Below are 19,181 nucleotides of genomic sequence, written 5' to 3' on the forward strand. Positions count from 1 at the left end.
GAGTCTGCTTTCTTGAAGGTACATTTTATAAAAAGTTAAAATTTGGGGGTGTAATTTATTTCTTAAGTAGAATTTATTTGTCAGGTTAAAATCCAGAGGAGTAATTTGTTTGCTAAGTTGAACAAGAGGCATCATTAAAGCCAGTTAATAAATACCAAGACAGTCCTCTGACTGATGGTTTCCCAGGGCTTAATCTTGCTGTCACTTTTGTCAGCTGAAGAACTTCAGATCTTTATGTGAACCATTGACTGTATCTGTGAGATCTCATCTCCTGAACTTGCAAAATACTGAACACTGTGCTCCAGCTCTGCAAATGGCTGTGGAGGAGGGTAGCTGATGGGTTAAAGTGGATGATGGTAATTCATGCTGATGAATTAAATGGCGTGTTTACATGTGGTGGCATTTCCGCATGGGGGTTGCCCGTGTTTTGCCAGGCAGCAATTAGTGCTGTCTTGAGCAGCTTTGCATGGCTCTGTTTGGGTTACCTCAAACCATGGTGAAAACACCAGTGACTGGGGGGGTTCTCAGATGGGATGAGAGCATTCTTGAGGCTCCCAATGGCAGAACCATACTGACCAGTATTCACAGGATTGCATGACTGAATGGATGTGGGGTTATCTGTTTTCTGAGTGGAAAACTGCTGAAAGAACTGCAGGAAAACTAAGGGAAAATTACTTCAGATGAGCAGGGTGGGGTCTGTTTACACAGGAGACTATTTCTACTGTTCAGAATATCAATAAATAGAAACTCTTTTAAATACAGCTTATTTAAGATTTGAGACATCACTGCCAAACTTTCCTCCCTATCCATTGCAGATAATTGTCAGTACACCAAAAATTGAATATTTTCTGTACTTCTGGTTTTGTTTTTTATTAAATCCGTATGGCTTGTATTTGTGTATCTTCAACATTTGGAATCCTCTACAGAGACTTTAAATTAAATTGCTGAAGAAGCAAAATAATCAAGCTTATATCTGTTGACCTGTTAACTGCCTATACTTCTTTCTGTTGTTTCTGCCTGCACAGCAATAGCCTGCAAATACCCATGAAATGGAAAGAGACAGTTGATGAGATTAAATGGCTGTAAATGCCCTTTCTATGGAAATTATATTCTGTAATTACCCCATGATTTCCATTATGTAGATATTTTTATATGCTCAGGACTGCTAATATCCTTTAAGACATTGTGTAGCCAGTTATTAGTCTTTGTGCATTTCAGATTCATACAATTTGCCCTTCTTTATTTCCCCTGACATCTCTTACCATTTCTATTAAAATTGTTGTTTTGAACTTGCTCATTTCAGATGCCAGACCAGTTTGATCAGACAGTGGTGCTTAACCAGCTGCGCTATTCTGGGATGTTGGAGACGGTCAGGATTCGGAGGGCTGGGTTCCCAGTCCGGAGGCCCTTTCAAGACTTTTATAAAAGGTAAACACACTGACTTGTGGACTTCAAGTGTAAGTCAATATTCCCATGTTGAGGAATAAAAGTAAAAAGAATCATATGGCAAAAATAGAACTTAATTGCTTAAGTGAAGCAATAAAAAAACTTTTTGGTTGCCAGGTATAAAGTCCTCATGCGAAACTTAACTCTCCCTGAAGATTTAAATGAGAAATGTGCCGTCTTACTTCGTCTGTATGACAACACAAGCACTGAATGGCAGCTTGGAAAAAATAAGGTAAAATAAGCTGACTGTGCATATTATGGTGCTGGTGCATATACAAAGCTGAGGGGACAGGATTTAGACTGCACAGCTGCAGAGATGTAGTTCTAATGGTAATTACTTCTGGCCTTTAAAGAAGCTGCGCATGCCTGTTGGTGCTCTTGAAACTCTTAAAGCAACAATTAATGGTTGTGCTGAGGAATTTGCTGTCTAAGGCACTTAAAAACTGACTGGTGATTTCAGTCACAGAGAAAGAGTCTACCTGAATTTTCTGTCACTGCTCACAAGTGGTAGCACTGGTGAGGATCAGAACTTAAAATGTGGTATTTGGATTTTTTTTTTTTTTTAGAAGTATGGAACATGTGCGTAAACATTTTTGTTCTGCAGGGAGCTCCACTCATACTAGTAAACTGACCTAACCGATACCTCTTCAGTGGCAGAAATCAGGGGGAAGAACTTTAGCCAGTCTTCACGTGGCAGAATTGAGCTCCAGGTGTATTTGCCATCCTAGTCTGAGAGTCTTTTCCAGGGGTAGATTAGACTTTGATGTGTGTTCTCCTAGACAACCTGACCTTCACCCATATATTTTTTTCTTTAAAGAAAAAGAGATCAAATTATTTTAGAATAAATTAAAGAATCAAATTTTAATTTGAGAAATAAAATAATCTGGGTGTTTTTACATGCTCATTTTGCAAGTTGGATTGTAGACAACAGCTTGTGATTTGTGTCTTGGATTTCAGCAAATGATATTAAAGCATTGCAGACTCAGGAGAAGATTCCCCATTTCAGGATTTGAGATCTAAATACTAAAAACTTTTTAAAAACACTTTTTAGTGCCATAAGGTAGCAAATATATTTTGTAAAATCTCATTGATTTCTGTAGGAAATGCTCTTCCCTTCCCCCTCTTCTCTGCACAGCTGGATGGTTTGGAAGGGTTTCCTCTCTTCCTCTGTATGCTTAAGACTGTATGCTTAAGGACTCAGACTTGCATTGGGAAAGTTGTTTTAATCATCTTACAGTTGCTGTAAGAAAGAAGAAAGAATCTGAAATATTCTGATGGCAATTAATGTCATCTTCCATCCCATTTTTGTAGCCAATGGCTCTCAAATAGCACAGTGGTAGCACTGGGCTGCAGAGCTGGGCTGTGCATCCCATTCTATTTCAGATGTAGCATATTAACAGTATTTATACATGGACCATGGACCCATGGACCTTGGCATCTTAGAGACACATGTTTATCAGAAATTGGTTTTTATCAACTGCTCATCAGGACCTCGGCAGGAGCCAGAGCGCTGTTGTAACTTCCCTTACTGTGGCCTGGGCTTATCCTCCCTCAGGAGCTGCCTGCGCATTTGTGAGACTGCATAAATAGGAGAAGAGCACAACAGGATGCTGCTTTCAGACTGAACATGGGATGAGGCACTGTCCTGCCCCTATATTATTTTAGAGGGATAATAGTGACATTGCAATGATTTGGCTCCAGTGTGATCTTTTTTTTCCTTGTCTTTTATATCTCAAGCTGCAATGCACCTGGTCAGGAAAAGGCATTAGTCTGAGCTTAACATCTGCTTACCATCCATTTTTGTTCCAGAAGTAGCCAAATGCTTTTCTGAAGAGTTTTGCTGTGTTTTTGAAAGCCTGTGTGTACAGCAAAGAAAGATTGCCCACTGAGTGAAAGAAAAGGTTTTTTCCGTGAGGGAAAACTTCATACAGAAAGAGCTGACCAGTGCAGCTCTGACATTGGGACTTCAAGATTTTCTGTGGAACTTTTTCTGTTCCTGTTTCTTGAGTAACTTCTGCTATAAAGTCCCTTTCTAGCTTTATTCAAAACTCACAACTGTGCCTCTCCTCGAAAGTGCTGCTTTGGCTTTGATGATAGGCTTTTTTTCATGTAAACACAGAGGAAAAACCAGCTCCGTTTGCATGTGAACACCCCCAAAAGTCCACTGGGTTTGTTGGTTTTTTTGGTTTTGTTTTTTTGTTTGGTGGTTTTTTGTTTGTTTGTTTGTTTTTGGTGTTTTGTTTTTTTTTTTTTTAGTGGGGGAGTGTGAGTGTGGTTGGATTTTTGGGTTTTTTTTTCGCATCAAGAGAAAACACCCACCACTTCAAAGATGCATTCCTGCTTGTAGATGTTTTTGCAGCCCTCCTCCCTTAGCAGAGCCCACCCTGTCCATGAGCTTTCCTCATCCCCACACTGTGGCGTGCAGCCTGGCTCTCATCCCGCATTATCAAAGTGTCACGGAACTGGCTATTTCCAGCTGCCCATGTGTGTGGCAGCAGCATGCCAGGCTGTTGTCACCCATAGCTGACACCAGCATACTTGGCCTTTAGGAAAGAAAAGTTGAGAAGAGCTGGAAAAAGTGCTGACAGCAGATAGCTCACCACTATGTGAGTGTGTGGTAAAGAGCAGATGTCAAGACAGGTGGAAGAGGGAAGCCGCCTCCCCCATGCCCCTGCTCGACTGGAGAAGCAGTTTTACTCATTTAAGGCGAAAGAGGCTGTATTAGCTCAGTTTATGTCAATGCCAAAGCTCATCTGATAGGCACTAGGCAGTGCAGGTGAATGGTCCAGGTTAGTGCTTGGAAGAGAGCCTAGGAAGCATTCTGTGTGTGGGAGGGTGGCCGGCTCTGGTGAGGTGTCTGGCTCTGGCAGCTCTGTCCACGTAACGTCAGGAAAACATAGTCGAGTCCATGTGAACACAAAGGCACTCTCATTTCTGCCTACTTCTGCAGTCCTGTAGCAATGTCTTTGGAAGCAGCAAGCCTTGTAAAGGGTATGTAGCTTGATGTGCCTGTGAAAAAAGTAAACGATCAGGGTGGTATTTCTGCCCCTCTGATTAGAAAGTCCATGCTAAGCCCTGCAGCTTCTTTGGCCTGTGTTACTCTGGTGGGAAAGGCTGTTTAATGAATCCAGTAATTACATTACATTTGGAAAAACCCTGCTCCTAATTAAAAGTTACAATAGAGTAATCTGACCCTTCCCATTGAAATCCAAAGTTACAGGATCATCTGCAGGTGTTCTCTTTTAAGAGGATTACATTTTGTTTTACTTTTTTCTGCTAAGGAAATAGTACATTTTTCTCTGAATTCAAAGCTGAGGATTGCTGCTTAGACTGATCTGGCTCTCTCTTAAATATGATGCTCACCAAAATTTGTTAAGTCAGAAGTTTTCTTATGTAGGTGTTTCTCCGGGAGTCCTTAGAACACAAGTTGGAGAAGCAGCGAGAAGTGGAAGTCACCAAGGCAGCAATGATCATCCGAGCACACATCTTAGGTTATGCAGCCCGGTAAGTGACTACATGAGAATATTAATAGTAAGGATTTGAAATAAATAGATGAGTTGTCAAGAAGTTAAATCCTTCTGACACAATTCTCAACTTTTTGTAGGGGCCAGGCATTCAAATCCTGTATGTGGCTTTTGAAAATAGCAGCTGAAAATACTCATGAATAATACAAAGTTTGAATTGTTTTAATATAATGAATAGGACAATACAGAAATTTGGAACTCAGCCACTGTCCATCTGATTGTATCATGGCATTAGAGCCATGGTAGGAACTGTAGTTGGATGGCACTAGTGGGGCCCCCCCAAGTCACCAGCTGAGATCCTGATTTATCTTTGCTTCTTCATGGTAAGAAAACAGAAGAAAATAAAACTAATCAATTTGGTTCTCGGAGATGAAGAATATATGTTACTGATTAATGTTTGACTTGATTATCTGGCTTCATGCATTATGTGTTAGGTGGAGTTGTTCATCCCATCTATTTATTTCTCTGCTTTTTCTGTAAGTCAGTTGAGGATAGTTTAAGGAAGCTTGTTTGCATAATGAGGTAATTTCTTTTCATGTGCTTATTAGTCCTGTTCTTATATTCTGACCAGTATGTTACTTAAAAACAATATTTCTTTTTTAATGCCAGCTATCCTGCTACGCATGGTCTTTCTTTTCAGAGATGTGAGATGGCTGTATATATTCTTTCTCTGCATGTGTGCACACACACAGAACTGTCTTTTTAGCAGCTCCTTGGCAGGGGCATAATAACATGTAAGACATGTGCATTTCCTTAATGAAGACACACTTGGTGCTGTCAAGAGATGAAAGAATCTTGCTTCTCAAAGGGAGAAGAATGTGAACAATGTGGGAGCTATCACAGAACTAGAACTACCATGGGCTCACTATTGCAGGTCACCATGGCAAGATCCCTCACCACTGTTTCATTACAAATTTGCTTCTTCTTTTTCTCCCCCCAGAAAGCGGTATAGAAAGGTTCTCTACTATGTGGTTGTGATACAGAAGAACTACAGGGCATTCAGTGGTAGGAAGAAGTTCCTGTGCCTGAAGAAAGCAGCCACTGTCCTTCAGAAGCAGCGGCGAGGCCAGCTTGCTCGGCGTCTTTACAGGGAGCGACTGGAGGAGAAGCGGAGACAAGAGGAGGAAAGAAGAAAAGAGGAGGAAGAAAGGTGCAGTCTCTGGCTTACATCACTCTCCTGCCTGTGCCATATTAGGTGTTGGTCTGAAAGCCTTTATTTCAGGCTATTCTTGAACAAGTGATTTTGGAAACCTTTGCTGCTTTTGCTGAAAGACCTATATAGCTATCATGGTGGTTTGATAGTCACAAACATATTCGTTGTGATCTTATTTTTGGCTGTCTTTTCCAGGTGGCAGATGATCTCTGTAAGTTGAGCTATTGCCATAGCAAAGGAATGCAATGAGCTTATGTTGAACTTGATTGACTTGACTTTTTTTCTTCACTCACTTTTAGGGAAAGACAAAGGCAAGAAGCAGAGCGTCTTGCCCAGCAGGTAAATTACATTCTTAATGCTTTCAGCCACCCTGTTTATTTGAGTATCTCAACCCAGCAATTAAAAAAATAAAAGGTACCTGTAGCATTAAAACTAAACTAATTACAGGAGCTGGAAGATAAAGCCAAAGGAAACTCAATATAGTTTGCATGGAAATTTCTTTCACCTGATGCTTCATTTAATTTCTGGCAAAGATTGAATTTTCTGCACATACTTGGACTTTCTCTACTCAGCTATCTCTGAGCAAATGTCATCATGCTTTAGTTTGTTTCTTTTTCTTTCCTTTTCATTTCTTGCTCAGAAAGCTAGGGCTCATTTTAAATGAATGAGCATGGTGAAGTATAGAGATTTAGAAACAAATTTTTAAAAAGAAGCTTGCATTTAGGGGCCTAACTGGATTTTATTTTGTTTCATTTTATTTTTATGCAGGCTGAAGAAGAGAGAAAGAAGCAGGAACTGGCTGCCATTCAGAAAGCTCAGAAGGAGGCAGAACTGAAGCAGGAGGTGGAGAAGCAGAAAGAAAGCAGGCAGGTGGAAGAAATCCTGCGTCTGGAAAAAGAAATCGAAGACCTGCAGCGCGTGAAGAAGCAGCAGGAGCTGTCCTTGACTGAGGCTTCATTACAGAGGCTGCAGCAGCGTCGAGATGAGGAGCTCCGGCGGCTTGAGGATGAAGCATGTCGAGCAGCCCAAGAGTTCCTGGAATCTCTGAACTTTGATGAGATTGACGAATGTGTCCGAAACATTGAGAGGTCTCTCTCTGTGGGCAGTGGGTATCCTGCTGAGCTGGCTGAACAGACTGGAAATGCCTGCAGTGAAAAGCCCAATTTTAACTTCAGCCAGCCATATCCTGAGGAGGAGGTAGATGAGGGCTTTGAAGCTGATGATGATGCATTTAAGGATTCACCCAACCCGAGTGAGCATGGCCATTCTGATCAAAGGACCAGTGGCATCAGAACAAGTGATGATTCCTCAGAAGAGGATCCTTACATGAATGATACCGTGGTGCCAACAATTCCTGGTGCCAGCGACACCATGGTCGTACCTCCTGCCCATGACACAGTGAGTCTCCACAACTCTTCAAGCGGCGAATCCACGTACTGCATGCCAGAAAACATATCCTGCAGACCCCCAAATTCTGTGGAACTTATTTCTCCTGACGGAGACTATGATTACGACCAGGACGATTATGAAGATGGTGCTATCACTTCTGGCAGCAGTGTGACCTTCTCTAACTCGCACAGTAGCCAGTGGTCACCGGACTACCGGTGTTCCGTGGGGACGTACAATAGCTCTGGAGCATACCGGTTCAGCTCTGAGGGAGCTCAGTCTTCTGTAAGTAGCGATGTTTATATTATCTAATAATTGATTGGTGCTTTCTGATTTTTTTTTTCCCCACTGTGCAGCTGCAGATTCACTGTAGCTGTTCTTAGAAAACATTGTGTAGCTTGATTTGCTCAGAGCACCTATGGAAATAGTGGTCTGTTGCCATCTAGATGCCACTGGGGTGAGTGCATTAGAGTCAGAGGCTGCTCAGATGCTGTTTGCAGTCCTGAGCTTTTGCACAGATATGATTTTAACTGCTTTAATGCAGCACTGTGTGTTACTTGGTGAGGAGCTCAGTGCGCAGCGAAGTTCTTCTCCGTGCATGTGTTTGGAACTGGGTACCAGGTAGCATGTTGGGGAATTAATTTCAGGAAAACTAAATTTAGTTATATGTGCAAGTTGCAAGAGTATTGATGAATAAGATGCCTGCAGAAGTCCCTGACGTGCCAGGTATATTTTGAGATTATTTGGAGAGTAAAGTTCATGCAATGGAAAATGTTTAAATTACTGAGGCAGACACCCATTCTGCAGAGAAATTTTTCAGTGCTGTTTACTGAGTATACTCTGCGGTTTCCTTCTACAAATAATTTTGAAAGAATAGGATTTCCTCTACCACTTACCCTGTGTTTCTGTGAGACTGTCTGATTGGGAAAGTGAAAAGGTATTTCAGGAACACTGACTTGTTTAGAAGGAAAGCTTTAATGATATAATATCTACTACATTTGAGGCAGTGATAAGCAGTCCAAGAACCATTGTAGGTGTTGGGATAAGTTGACAATTCTTGCCTGAGAAAAAAACACTTTCAGTGTCTCTGTTGAGGATGCCTTCCTGCTGCATGACTCTGGATGTGTGTCAGATACAGAACAGAAATTCTGACTTTCTGGGGTGAGGGAAAGCTAGTGCCACAGCTTGTGCAAGATTTCCTTTTCAATACATTTTTAAGCTGCTCCCCATAGTACTTCAGTGATGGAGCAAATAGCGCAGGATAGCTTACCCTGACCATACTCTTGCAAAGGGATAACTTTCCTGAGTATCTGCAAAACTTTTACTCAGATTTGTTGTGTAATCAAACAATTCAAGCTGAAACTTACTACAGTGTACTCCTTCCTTCCTTTGTTAGCTGGGTAAAAACCAATGAGGAACCTTCCAATACATAATAAATGTTTCAGCTAGAGTTTTCTAACCAACTTGATCTAAACTCTTTCCTGAGAGATTATGACCTTTCTTTCCTTTCTTGTGTAGTTTGAAGACAGTGAAGAAGATTTTGACTCCAGGTTTGATACAGATGATGAACTTTCCTATCGGAGGGATTCAGTCTATAGCTGTGTCAGCCTGCCCTACTTCCACAGTTTTCTGTACATGAAAGGTACTGGATGAATCAGAATTTGCTAAATAGACAAAATAACCAGAAATATTTATTGTGTATTACACTTCCAATTCCTATAGAGTTAAGCTATTTTCTCATTTTTCAAAGGGTGATGGAAAAGTGACTTTATTTCATTTGAGCTGTTCTCAAGTTATTTGCAGTGGCATATATCTAGCAATGTTTTTCCCCTCTGCAAAAAGAGATCAATATTTTGGGATGCCTCTGTTTCATCTTACATCTTTGCTGACTCGCAAACAATGAAATATTCAGTATACATAGAGAAAAATAACTCACAAATCCAATTGTACCAAATTTTGAGGAAAGCTGATTCCTGCTGTCAAAAACTTGTGACATAGACCGCATTCTACATTGCAGACCAATTTTACTTAGTCAAATTTCACTTTGGATCTGGAAGACATGAGAAGGCTACATATAGCAAAGACGTGTGAGAGACTGTGAAAGAACATACACAGGAGTTCTCTGCTTAAAATTCTTGGGTTTATCTTCTGATGATTGATAGCAAATTGTAATCTAGCTGAATACTTGTATGATTTCATCACTATAGTATACCTTATTTAGGTATGGGAGCAGTGATGAGTGTACACACCACAATGTTCTTGTGAAAAATAATGCAGTTGGAAGTAGCATGGCTTTTACTTTCTGACATAGCCAGCAGTCAGTTTTTGTGGGATGACAGGATTTGGTCATCCAACAGGATTAGTTTGGTTAAGGTTTTTATGACTGTGTTGTAACTCCAGTGCAAAAGGTGCATTGCCTACTGCATGGCCACACTTCGAAATGACTGAGCTCACACTGGTGTATTTCCTGCTCTAAACGTAACTTTGCTAAACATTGTTACCTCCTAATAACCCGGAGAGAGGAAAGAGCTTAACACTAATTTTTTTTTAGATTATCACTGAAATACATTGAAAACAGTCTTAAAGATCAGATTCTCATGTGCAGCAAGACTTTTCAGTAATTTTTGTTATAGATATGTTATGTATATGTACATGTAATTATATGTATGTTTCATATATTTTTTGTAATACAGAGACCTACTACAACTTAAAATTTAAGGATGTTTAGATTGACAACAATATTGGTGGCCATAAGGATGTGCAAAAATGAGGTTTTGTGGCTTACAGCAGACACTCATTTTAACTGCAGTGTTGTTGGTCAGCACCTTCCAGTTTTGGTGCTGTTCACAGCATCTGTTTTATGATACAGCTGTTTGTTTTAACTGCATATAAACCCACATTTGTCTCTCTTGTCAGGTGGCTTAATCAACACATGGAAGCGACGCTGGTGTGTCCTGAAAGATGAGACCTTCCTGTGGTTTCGTTCTAAGCAGGAAGCACTTAAGCAGGGTTGGCTTCACAAAAAGGGGGGTGGATCATCTACGCTTTCCAGAAGGAACTGGAAGAAAAGATGGTTTGTTCTCAGACAGTCCAGGTTGATGTACTTTGAAAATGACAGTGAGGAAAAGCTAAAGGGTGCCATGGATGTCCGAACTGCCAAGTAGGTTTACATGGTTTTATGTTAGCCATGGTTCCTTCTAAGCAGTACTTGGGGCTCAGTCTGGGAAGACATTGAGTGCCCTGCCTATAAATTGTGTGAATGCAAGCAGGAGAGTGTGTGTGGTGAAGTTAGTGAAAGCAAGTGTTGTCCTTAGTTGGCTCTCTCTTAAGTCTAGAGAGTGCTCCAGAGCTAAGGCAGTGCCAAATACTTCAGAAAAATGCTGCTGTAATGAACCCGTCTATGCTTTCTCCCAGACTAGAGGCCCTACTTACTCTGTAATGATTCCCAAGGCAATCTGGGGCATGTTGCCAAGTCTGTAGCTGCAGGCAAACCCAGAATGAACAGGGTGGAATTAATAGGCCCTGAGTATACTGAAGTTCGCATGGGTCAAAGCTGAATCTTCTGTATGTATTTAGATTTTTTTTCATGCTTTAAATAATTGTGGTAGTCTAGAAAAGTCTTTAAAATGCATATATTCATTAAAAAACCAAGATTATTAAACCTAATAACTTATGCCTTGTTAACTGAAGTTCCTTAAGCCTAAGAATTTTATGTTTCCTGAAGCATGCAGAAAAAAAAGTTTTCTACTGGATGGTATTTCTCTTTCTAAACAATTTAGGATTATCTACCTAATTTTAAAAATTAGAGTGTGCTAACATTAGTTGTCTGTTTTCTCTTAAAGTGTACCTAAGCTTTCATCCAAAGCAGAGAGAAACAGATATGGCTAGTAACACTCAATTCCACTCTGTGCCTTGTAATCTGCAACTATCCAAATTGTTTGTTACTTCAACAGAGAGTTTAAACTAAATTTAAATATTTGATTAATCTTTTCTTTGGCGGTCCTGGCTTGAGCCTGATTTCAAGTAGGACAGAAAGGAGTTTCGGTGAGAATCCTGACTTGCTCCTGAAATTCAGTGGGCTGTTGGCAGTCAAGAAAATCTCTGAATAGAAGCTGAAGATCCTACGTTTTTTTTTTCCTATTAAAACTAGATTTAACGCTGTCTCATTAGCATTTATTTAGCATATTTTTCTAATATGTTCAATCAGTCATTCTTTTTTGTTGTTGTTGCCTCATTGCTTCATTGGCTGTGCCCTACAGACGTTCTTTAAAATTATCAGACAAAGGTTACTGAACCTAGTTTGAACTGTAGGTTCAATCAATAACTATTTGTTTATAAATTAGCTAAAAGAAAAGGTACATGTATTTAAAGAACTGTGTTTCATAAGACATAAACAATAACTTTTCTAGATAGTGTTAATATTTACTGAGTACATTCCTAACCTATAGTGCAACTCACGCATTTCACCACTCTCTACTAGGGACCCTGTTCAGTTTAAAAAATCTCAGGCTGATTCACTTAAAACACAGAACAGGGAGGTATTCTATTGGACACTGTTACTGAGAGAGAAGGAATCAAACAGTAAAAAATTACAGCTTTTTGTATTGATAGCAGATAGATCGTCCTCATGAGTCTGATATGCAGAGCTTGCATATATTGTTTATAGGACTGAGATGTAAGAGAATAGTATAGCTGATACGGAATTATAGTCAGTTAATGAAATAGTAACCTTCAGGCAAATACAGCAAAACAGCAAAAATGAAATTAGGTGTATTTCTTAAGCTACAGGGAATTCTAATGTCATACTTTAATTATTACTAAAATCTTCACAGTTGTTTTTATATCAATATTTAGATGTCCAAACTAAAAATTAGAAATATGTAATTTTTGAACAGATGAGTGCTCAGCTTTTTCTGTAAGTCATGTTTGGAATTGTCCTTTTGCTGACTCACAGCCACACAGAATCACTGATCCAGGTTTTGTTTGCTTTTAGTTTTCAATCTTCGACAGCTTTCCTTTAGCACTCCAAAAATCGCATGGTTATGCAGTCAGTTCAGAAATATATCCATTTCTTAACTCAGTTATCTTTGCCTCTCTTGGGGTTTGATAATGCTTTGCTTTTTCTTTAGCTCTTGGTAAAATGGTAACAGAATGGTCACTTCGTTATAGTGACATTCATAGTAGTTTGAATATTTGTACTGTGTGGGCAGAAAACACAGCTGTAGTTTGGCAAACTAATACTGGGTCTGAAAAATCACGTTGCGAGTCTTACAAATGAACCTGATGAAGACTGCTGTTATTTTAAGTATCAGTAGTTTGTGAGCTTCTCAGCAGAACAGAATTTTCACAATGTTGATAATCTGTAATGCTCAATATTGGTGTTTTCCTTTTTTTCAGAGAGATTGTTGATAATACAGGCAAAGAAAATGGTATTGATCTAATAATGAGTGATAGGACCTACCACTTAATTGCTGAATCTCCTGAGGATGCAAGGTAGGAAAATTATCAGGCCTATCTTCTTTTCCTTTTCTTTTCCTTTTTAACCTCTATGCCATTCTGACTTTGGCTTGTCACTAATTTGTTTGGCCACTGTCACAAAATATTCGGGCTGTGTTAAACACGTTACATTTAACACACTGTTTGAAAGGCTTGCTGAGGAGAAAACCTTGTGGCAGACAATTACTGGGAAGACTCAGATTGCCAATGAAAACATGCCTAGAATTTGGCTGTTACCCATGTGTTAGTAGCAACTTTCTGAAACACAGTTTGTCTATGGAGAGGAAGTCATTAGCCACTGATGCTTTCCTTGCGGATTACCCTGCTGTGTTTAGCTGCATTGATCAAATCAATATTTGAGACCCTGTAGTCTGCCTGAAATGAAGCATTTTGTTCTTAGGGGTGGGGTCTGTTTGTTCAAGTGGAACCTAAATTTTTTTCAGATAGAAGTTGTAATGCACTCACTGTATTTTAGAGCAAAAGCATATTCATGTAAGAGTGTGTAAGAGAGTGCTTCCATTTCTGCATATTTAAAAAGGGTCTTGCTTTTGTTGCTAAAGGATCCATATCTAACCATGGAGGAGGCAGGTGGGTGAGGAGCAAGTCTGACTTGTCCTATCAGTTGTAGAGCATCTTTAAAAAAAATCACCATGCCACAGCTCATGCAAGATAATAATATGCTTGCCTATAAAAATCAAGCATTTAAATAAAGTTAACTTAGTAATCAGAGCTTATTATCCATTGCCTTGCTGCACCAAGGCCAGAATACAGTGTGCCTTTGTCAACATCACTTGAGGCTCAGAAGCCTCAAAAATTCTTTCATATTCTGTTCTTTGCAAAGGTAGAATGCCTTCCTATATCACAGGACCCTGAGTACAGATGTAGATGTAGCAATGCAAAATCCATCCTCATTTTTTTAGGTTTCCTTAAAGTCATCCTTAAAATAACTAAGGAGCTTTCTAGCAGTTACTGTTAAGATTCTTGTGGGATGTAAGCATATTTTAAAATGAAGGCTTAGCTGAAGTCTCTTCTACCAGACTTGTGTACGTGCCCTAGGGACCAATAAGCAATTATCAGCACATAGATTTGTCTGTTGCCATGCATCTCTTTCATTTCTTCCTTAAAGATGCAGGAGGAGACACTATACACTCTTGTTGTGTATAGTACAAATAACAAACCATCCAGATTAAATTACCTTTTACCAGTGTCTTTCCTGTTTCTTTTTTCTCACTCATCCCAGAAGATTTAATGAGGAAGATGTATAAGGATTTGCAGACAGGCTTAAGTCAAAGCCTTGTTAACAAAGCATTTTAAAAAGTGAAGTATGAATAATTGGGCTGTGTTTGGTCCATATCTGCTGTAGAAAAAATATTTTGTACCTGGGCTTAGATCAGGATCTGAGGTTGCTTTTTGTTCAAATTAAGGGAAAAACGAAGAAAAACATGGCACAAGCCCCCAGAAGAGGAGTTACTATTACTGAAGAAGTAATGCTTCAGTGGGCAGCCATTGCTTTTAAATCCCTAGCCTTTTTCCCTATTTCTGTGTTCTGGGACTCAGCTGAAAAACAAAGGAGATCTTGAGACAAAAATAAAGTCTGCCTTTGTTTTTTGCAAAGTGCCATGATTCATTTCGTTTTCATTGTTTACACAAAGATTAAATGAAATCAGGAAAACTCTGAATTGTTCTTTAAAATCCATCCATAAATTATCACTAGATGTGCATACAGTGCTAGGAAGTCTTTTTTCTTTTTTTAATTGAAATAGAAGTTTCGCTTTAAATACATTTGTAATTCCTGAGCCCAGAAAGGAAAGATGAATTTAATTTGTGGGAATCTTTTGGTTGGTGAGGCTTAGTTTTCTTCAGTTTCTTTACTTTGGTTTCAGCTTTACTTCAGCTGGTGGTTCCTCCTCCATAGATGACAGCTTCTCTCCTTTTTTTAGTGGCATTGCCTTACATCCAGCAAAGTGTTATGTACAGTCTCTCTGTGGGTGTCTCTGAGTCTTAAAAAAAGAACCGGAACTAAATATGTTCTTGTCTGCTTTATGGTCTGGCACTCTCAATCTTCGTTTTTCTTCATTGCTTGCACTGTTTCTAATAAAAGTGTGAGCCGATAAAAAGAATTTAGGATACAGCAGTGATGGTACCATTTGACAGCCTACACAGTTTTTCTCAAGCTATTTTAGCAGTTCCGTTTCCAGAAATCTACATTTTGGGAGAACAGTTGGCTTCTGAATGCTGGAGTTAAGGAGGTAGCTCTTCAGTGTCCTAGACAAAAATTCCGTGACTAAAAGCAATTGCAGAAAACATAACTTCATATTTAAGTCCAGTGGTTTTGCAGTAGGTTGAGTTTTTCCTCAACCCCATGATGGCAGAGGAGCCTCTGCAGCAAAGTGAGGAGTCTGTTCTAAAGGCTGGGCTTTTGAGCCCTTTGAAAACTTGGCCCCAGGTGGTTTCCATTAGAATGGCAAATTCATATCTCAAAGAATGGCATTCAGGAACCTGTTGAACAGGCCAAGCTCTGTGCCCTTAGATTTCAGTGGGATTCCTTAAAGCAGTTGAGCTTTATCATGTACAAGTGCCAGAAGGATGGAGGTTTCCCAGAAGCAAAAGGTGTGGTTGGAATTAAATCCATCTGCAATCGCTGCTCAGGACTAGGGACTGAAGCACTGGAAACCTCTCTGCCACTTTTCCTATTGTGGATATGTACAGTGCCACTGGAGTGGCACAAATTTGCTCATCCTTCCAGCAGCTGGATTTTTCAGTGCTCCACAGAGAACAAAAAACTGTAGAGGTATTTGCTTGGGGGCTTTATTCTTTTTTTCCCTCTCAGTTGTGCTTCTACAGAGAACTCAGTGGACTTGAGTGATCTTTGCAGAAGTAACACTGTAAGAAATTACTACCAGTCATGCTATCGGTGCAGCACAATTTATAATCTGAAGGTTGGGATTCCCATTAAAGGCTTTGTGTGTAGCTAGCAATGTATTTTATTCCACATGAAACATGTGGAATGTGTTACAAAGACTCTCCAAGCACTCAGATGTTTCAGTGTGCTTACAGCAGTTTTTCAGAGATGCCACTTAGTGTACAAGGTACTTTTTGTCAGGAAGAAGGGTATGACACAAGCTTGGATGGAAGATCTGGAGCGGCTTGCTTGCACCCGGTGTTACTTGAACTGACATAAAGCCTTGCTGCTTTTATGCCTGTTGACAAAAGGAATCTTAAGCAATTTCAAAAACCTGCAGAACCTGCTACATCTCTGCAGAACAAAGGTGACAGAAGGCTTGTGCAGAGCCAAAATTTTACTCACACTGCTGCCTTTCTCTCCCCAGCCAGTGGTTCAGTGTACTGAGTCAAGTCCATGCGTCCACAGAGCAGGAGATCCGGGAGATGCATGATGAGCAGGCAAATCCACAGAATGCTGTGGTAAGTCTAAATCTGAAGAACTTTTCAAACCAAATATTTTTAGAAAACAGGGACACTGTGGTGTCAGTTTCTGAGAGTCACAACCTACTTTGTTTAAATGTGGTGGTAGCTGTGACACTGGCTAGAGCTCTGATGTCTTTGGTCCCATAGCTGTATGAGGAGAGAGTGTGACTTCTGATTCCTCTCCCATCATTCACCTTGATGAAAAATGACTGTTGGTTTTGGGGGTGGTTTTTCTGGTCCACTTCCTTATCACATCACAATGTATGCTTGATTTTGAAATTTTGCAAAGATACTGTTAAAGAGTAAATTAAAAACCCAAGAGTCAAAAACTCAGTATTTCTCTGATCCTTCATTTACCATTCTGTGCAACATATATTGGTAATTAATAGAATACATCTGGAACCTAATAGCAAGCAAAGGAAAACAAAATCTTCTGCTTAATGGCTTTAGAAGTTGGTTTTGAGAGAATGCCATTTCTTTTGGGATGGCAGTTTTCAGTGAAAAATCTCAAGCATGTTTGGAAGCATAGAAAAGAGCAGCTTTTGAGCTGTCTCCATCCCAACTACAAATAATCTTTTACTGGATCTATTCGTCCGAGTCTCTTAGTTTTCCCCTCAGCAGTTTTAATGGTTGAGAGAAACTGATGCGCAAACCTGCAGTTCATTTTGCTTGATCAAAGCTGCTGCTTCTTTCTCCTGTCTCTCAGAAGAATACTGTGAGTAATGTAACAGTGAATGTCTTCCTCATTTTCTGGTTGGGTATTTGTTTATAGGGTACACTCGATGTAGGACTAATTGATTCTGTCTGTGCTGCTGACAATCCAGACAGGTAAGTCAGAAGCATGCCTGGTGACTTTCTTTTTCTCCTGTCTCTAGCCAAAATCAGACACTTTACGCTTTAGTCTCTATATTCTACTGGCCAAACATGTATTAAAATGATTCATTATTGCCTCCCTTTTCATAGCACTAAACACCACATGTTAAAACATGGAGTAGGAATGGTGGTGCATTTTGGGGAGGCTTCAGTAACTTCCATGACACTGCTTCATACCCAAACTCTTCAGCTCCTAAAGTGATCCAAACCTGGAAGATTACATATTTCTTTCATTTATACAAGTAATGCTCCTGAAAAAAAAAATAACAGCAGATTTTTGAGTTCCTTAGTAATGTAATAGGCAGAAAATTTAATTTTAATGTTTTTTTTTCTGTTCAGCTTCTCCTTCATGAATGTTGTATTCTCCAGAGAGGAAAACTACTTCCCCAGAATAAAAATGTCTTATAACAAAGAAGACATTGCAGCATAAGAACAACAAAAATGCCCGGTTATTCTTAGTTCTTGAACTACTAATGGTGTTTAGGGAAATAAAAAGTAATCTGGGTTCAGACTACAACTGGTTTATAAGTTTACTGGATGTGAGGTGTTATTTGAACTGCAGGGGTTCACTCCAGTTTCTCCTCATTGTGCACATATGTAAAACAGCTGGTTTTAATTTAGTGCTTTGTCCTTGGCAGGCCAAAACACTGATACCAGAAGTAACAGTGAATTTACAAGCCTGGGTTTCCTAAGCTATACAACACAAATGTCCAGAGCTTTCACATTTCTAAATTAACATTTCTCCTGCATTAAGTTAATGCAATAAGTTAAGCAATTCTCTTGTAAGCATTTTTCACATGGATTTTTTTATTTTTGTGGGGGGATTTTGTGTTATGTTTTGGGGGTTTGCTCCAGATGAAAAAATTAGTGCTAAAGGGTTAAAGCAAGCACTGTAGTCCAAGGATCCTGCCTGTCTGATCCAGAGAGCCATCAGCACACTTCTCTTGGGCTAGTTCTTCATGCTTCAGTGAATCCTGGTGTAGGATTGGGCAAAAGCCAGACTCTCATTAAAAATAGATTGTATTCTCTGTGAATTGGGTTGCACTGCATTAAAAATAAAAGAATCCATGTTCACATGCTGCTTTACTATAGACCTTTGTATACTGTAGTTTGTTTTAGCTAATGTAGCTACTGAAGCAAATACTCTAAACAGATCTGACCCTGAAACAGTTCTGATTCACATGCAAAAGTGAATGATTAAAGTTTGGAAGTTTTTCTCACCACAGATTTTTTTTTTTGAGATATGACAAGTTGCAATTTAATGTGAATTATCCCACCATTCATAGCCCTTGCATTTTGGTGTAAATGTAACATAACTGAGTCTTTTCAAATGCTTAATATTTTTCTTTAGGTGATAACTAAGTAACACATTAGAGGTGGACAGTATTTTTCTGGATAGAAAATGCAAACAATGAACAATTTTTATGATTATGGGGAGTGAGATAAAAAGTATGCATGCTAATTATAAAGACTGTTTCAATTGTCATTTATTTTCATAGACCCAATTCATTTGTGATCATCACTGCTAATCGTGTTCTTCACTGTAATGCTGACACTCCTGAAGAGATGCATCATTGGATAACCCTGCTCCAGAGGTCAAAGGGGGACACTAGAGTGGAGGGACAAGAATTCATTGTGCGGGGTAAGAACTGAGTGGGGCAGTAAAAAGTAAATAACATCTGTTATGCTTTGAAGAGATTGTTCCCACAATACAATGTGGGTAATATGCCAACACAATTAGTATTGCAGCCTCCTCTTCGTGTGGTGTGGTAATACAGCTGAAATTTTTTTTGAGAGGATGCCATTTCTGTTGGGATGGCCATTTTCAGTGATAATTCTTCTAGTGAAACATCAAAATGGAGAGGTTTTCACATTAA

General features: G+C 39.5%; 1 protein-coding gene across 1 annotated transcript in view; it reads left to right on the forward strand.

Moving 5' to 3' along the window:
• Nucleotides 1-19,181, forward strand: part of MYO10 (myosin X) — a 163,235-nt gene that overhangs the window by 131,975 nt on the left and 12,079 nt on the right. The window contains exons 20-31 of the mRNA XM_053942574.1: nt 1,304-1,428; nt 1,564-1,678; nt 4,844-4,950; nt 5,911-6,120; nt 6,423-6,462; nt 6,892-7,794; nt 9,028-9,151; nt 10,426-10,669; nt 12,907-13,002; nt 16,335-16,428; nt 17,204-17,259; nt 18,804-18,946. Of these exons, the coding sequence (XP_053798549.1) occupies nt 1,304-1,428; nt 1,564-1,678; nt 4,844-4,950; nt 5,911-6,120; nt 6,423-6,462; nt 6,892-7,794; nt 9,028-9,151; nt 10,426-10,669; nt 12,907-13,002; nt 16,335-16,428; nt 17,204-17,259; nt 18,804-18,946 (2,257 nt within the window). The remainder of the gene's footprint in view (nt 1-1,303; nt 1,429-1,563; nt 1,679-4,843; nt 4,951-5,910; nt 6,121-6,422; nt 6,463-6,891; nt 7,795-9,027; nt 9,152-10,425; nt 10,670-12,906; nt 13,003-16,334; nt 16,429-17,203; nt 17,260-18,803; nt 18,947-19,181) is intronic.

Source organism: Vidua chalybeata, chromosome 1, assembly GCF_026979565.1.
Source record: "Vidua chalybeata isolate OUT-0048 chromosome 1, bVidCha1 merged haplotype, whole genome shotgun sequence".
Taxonomy (NCBI): domain Eukaryota; kingdom Metazoa; phylum Chordata; class Aves; order Passeriformes; family Viduidae; genus Vidua; species Vidua chalybeata.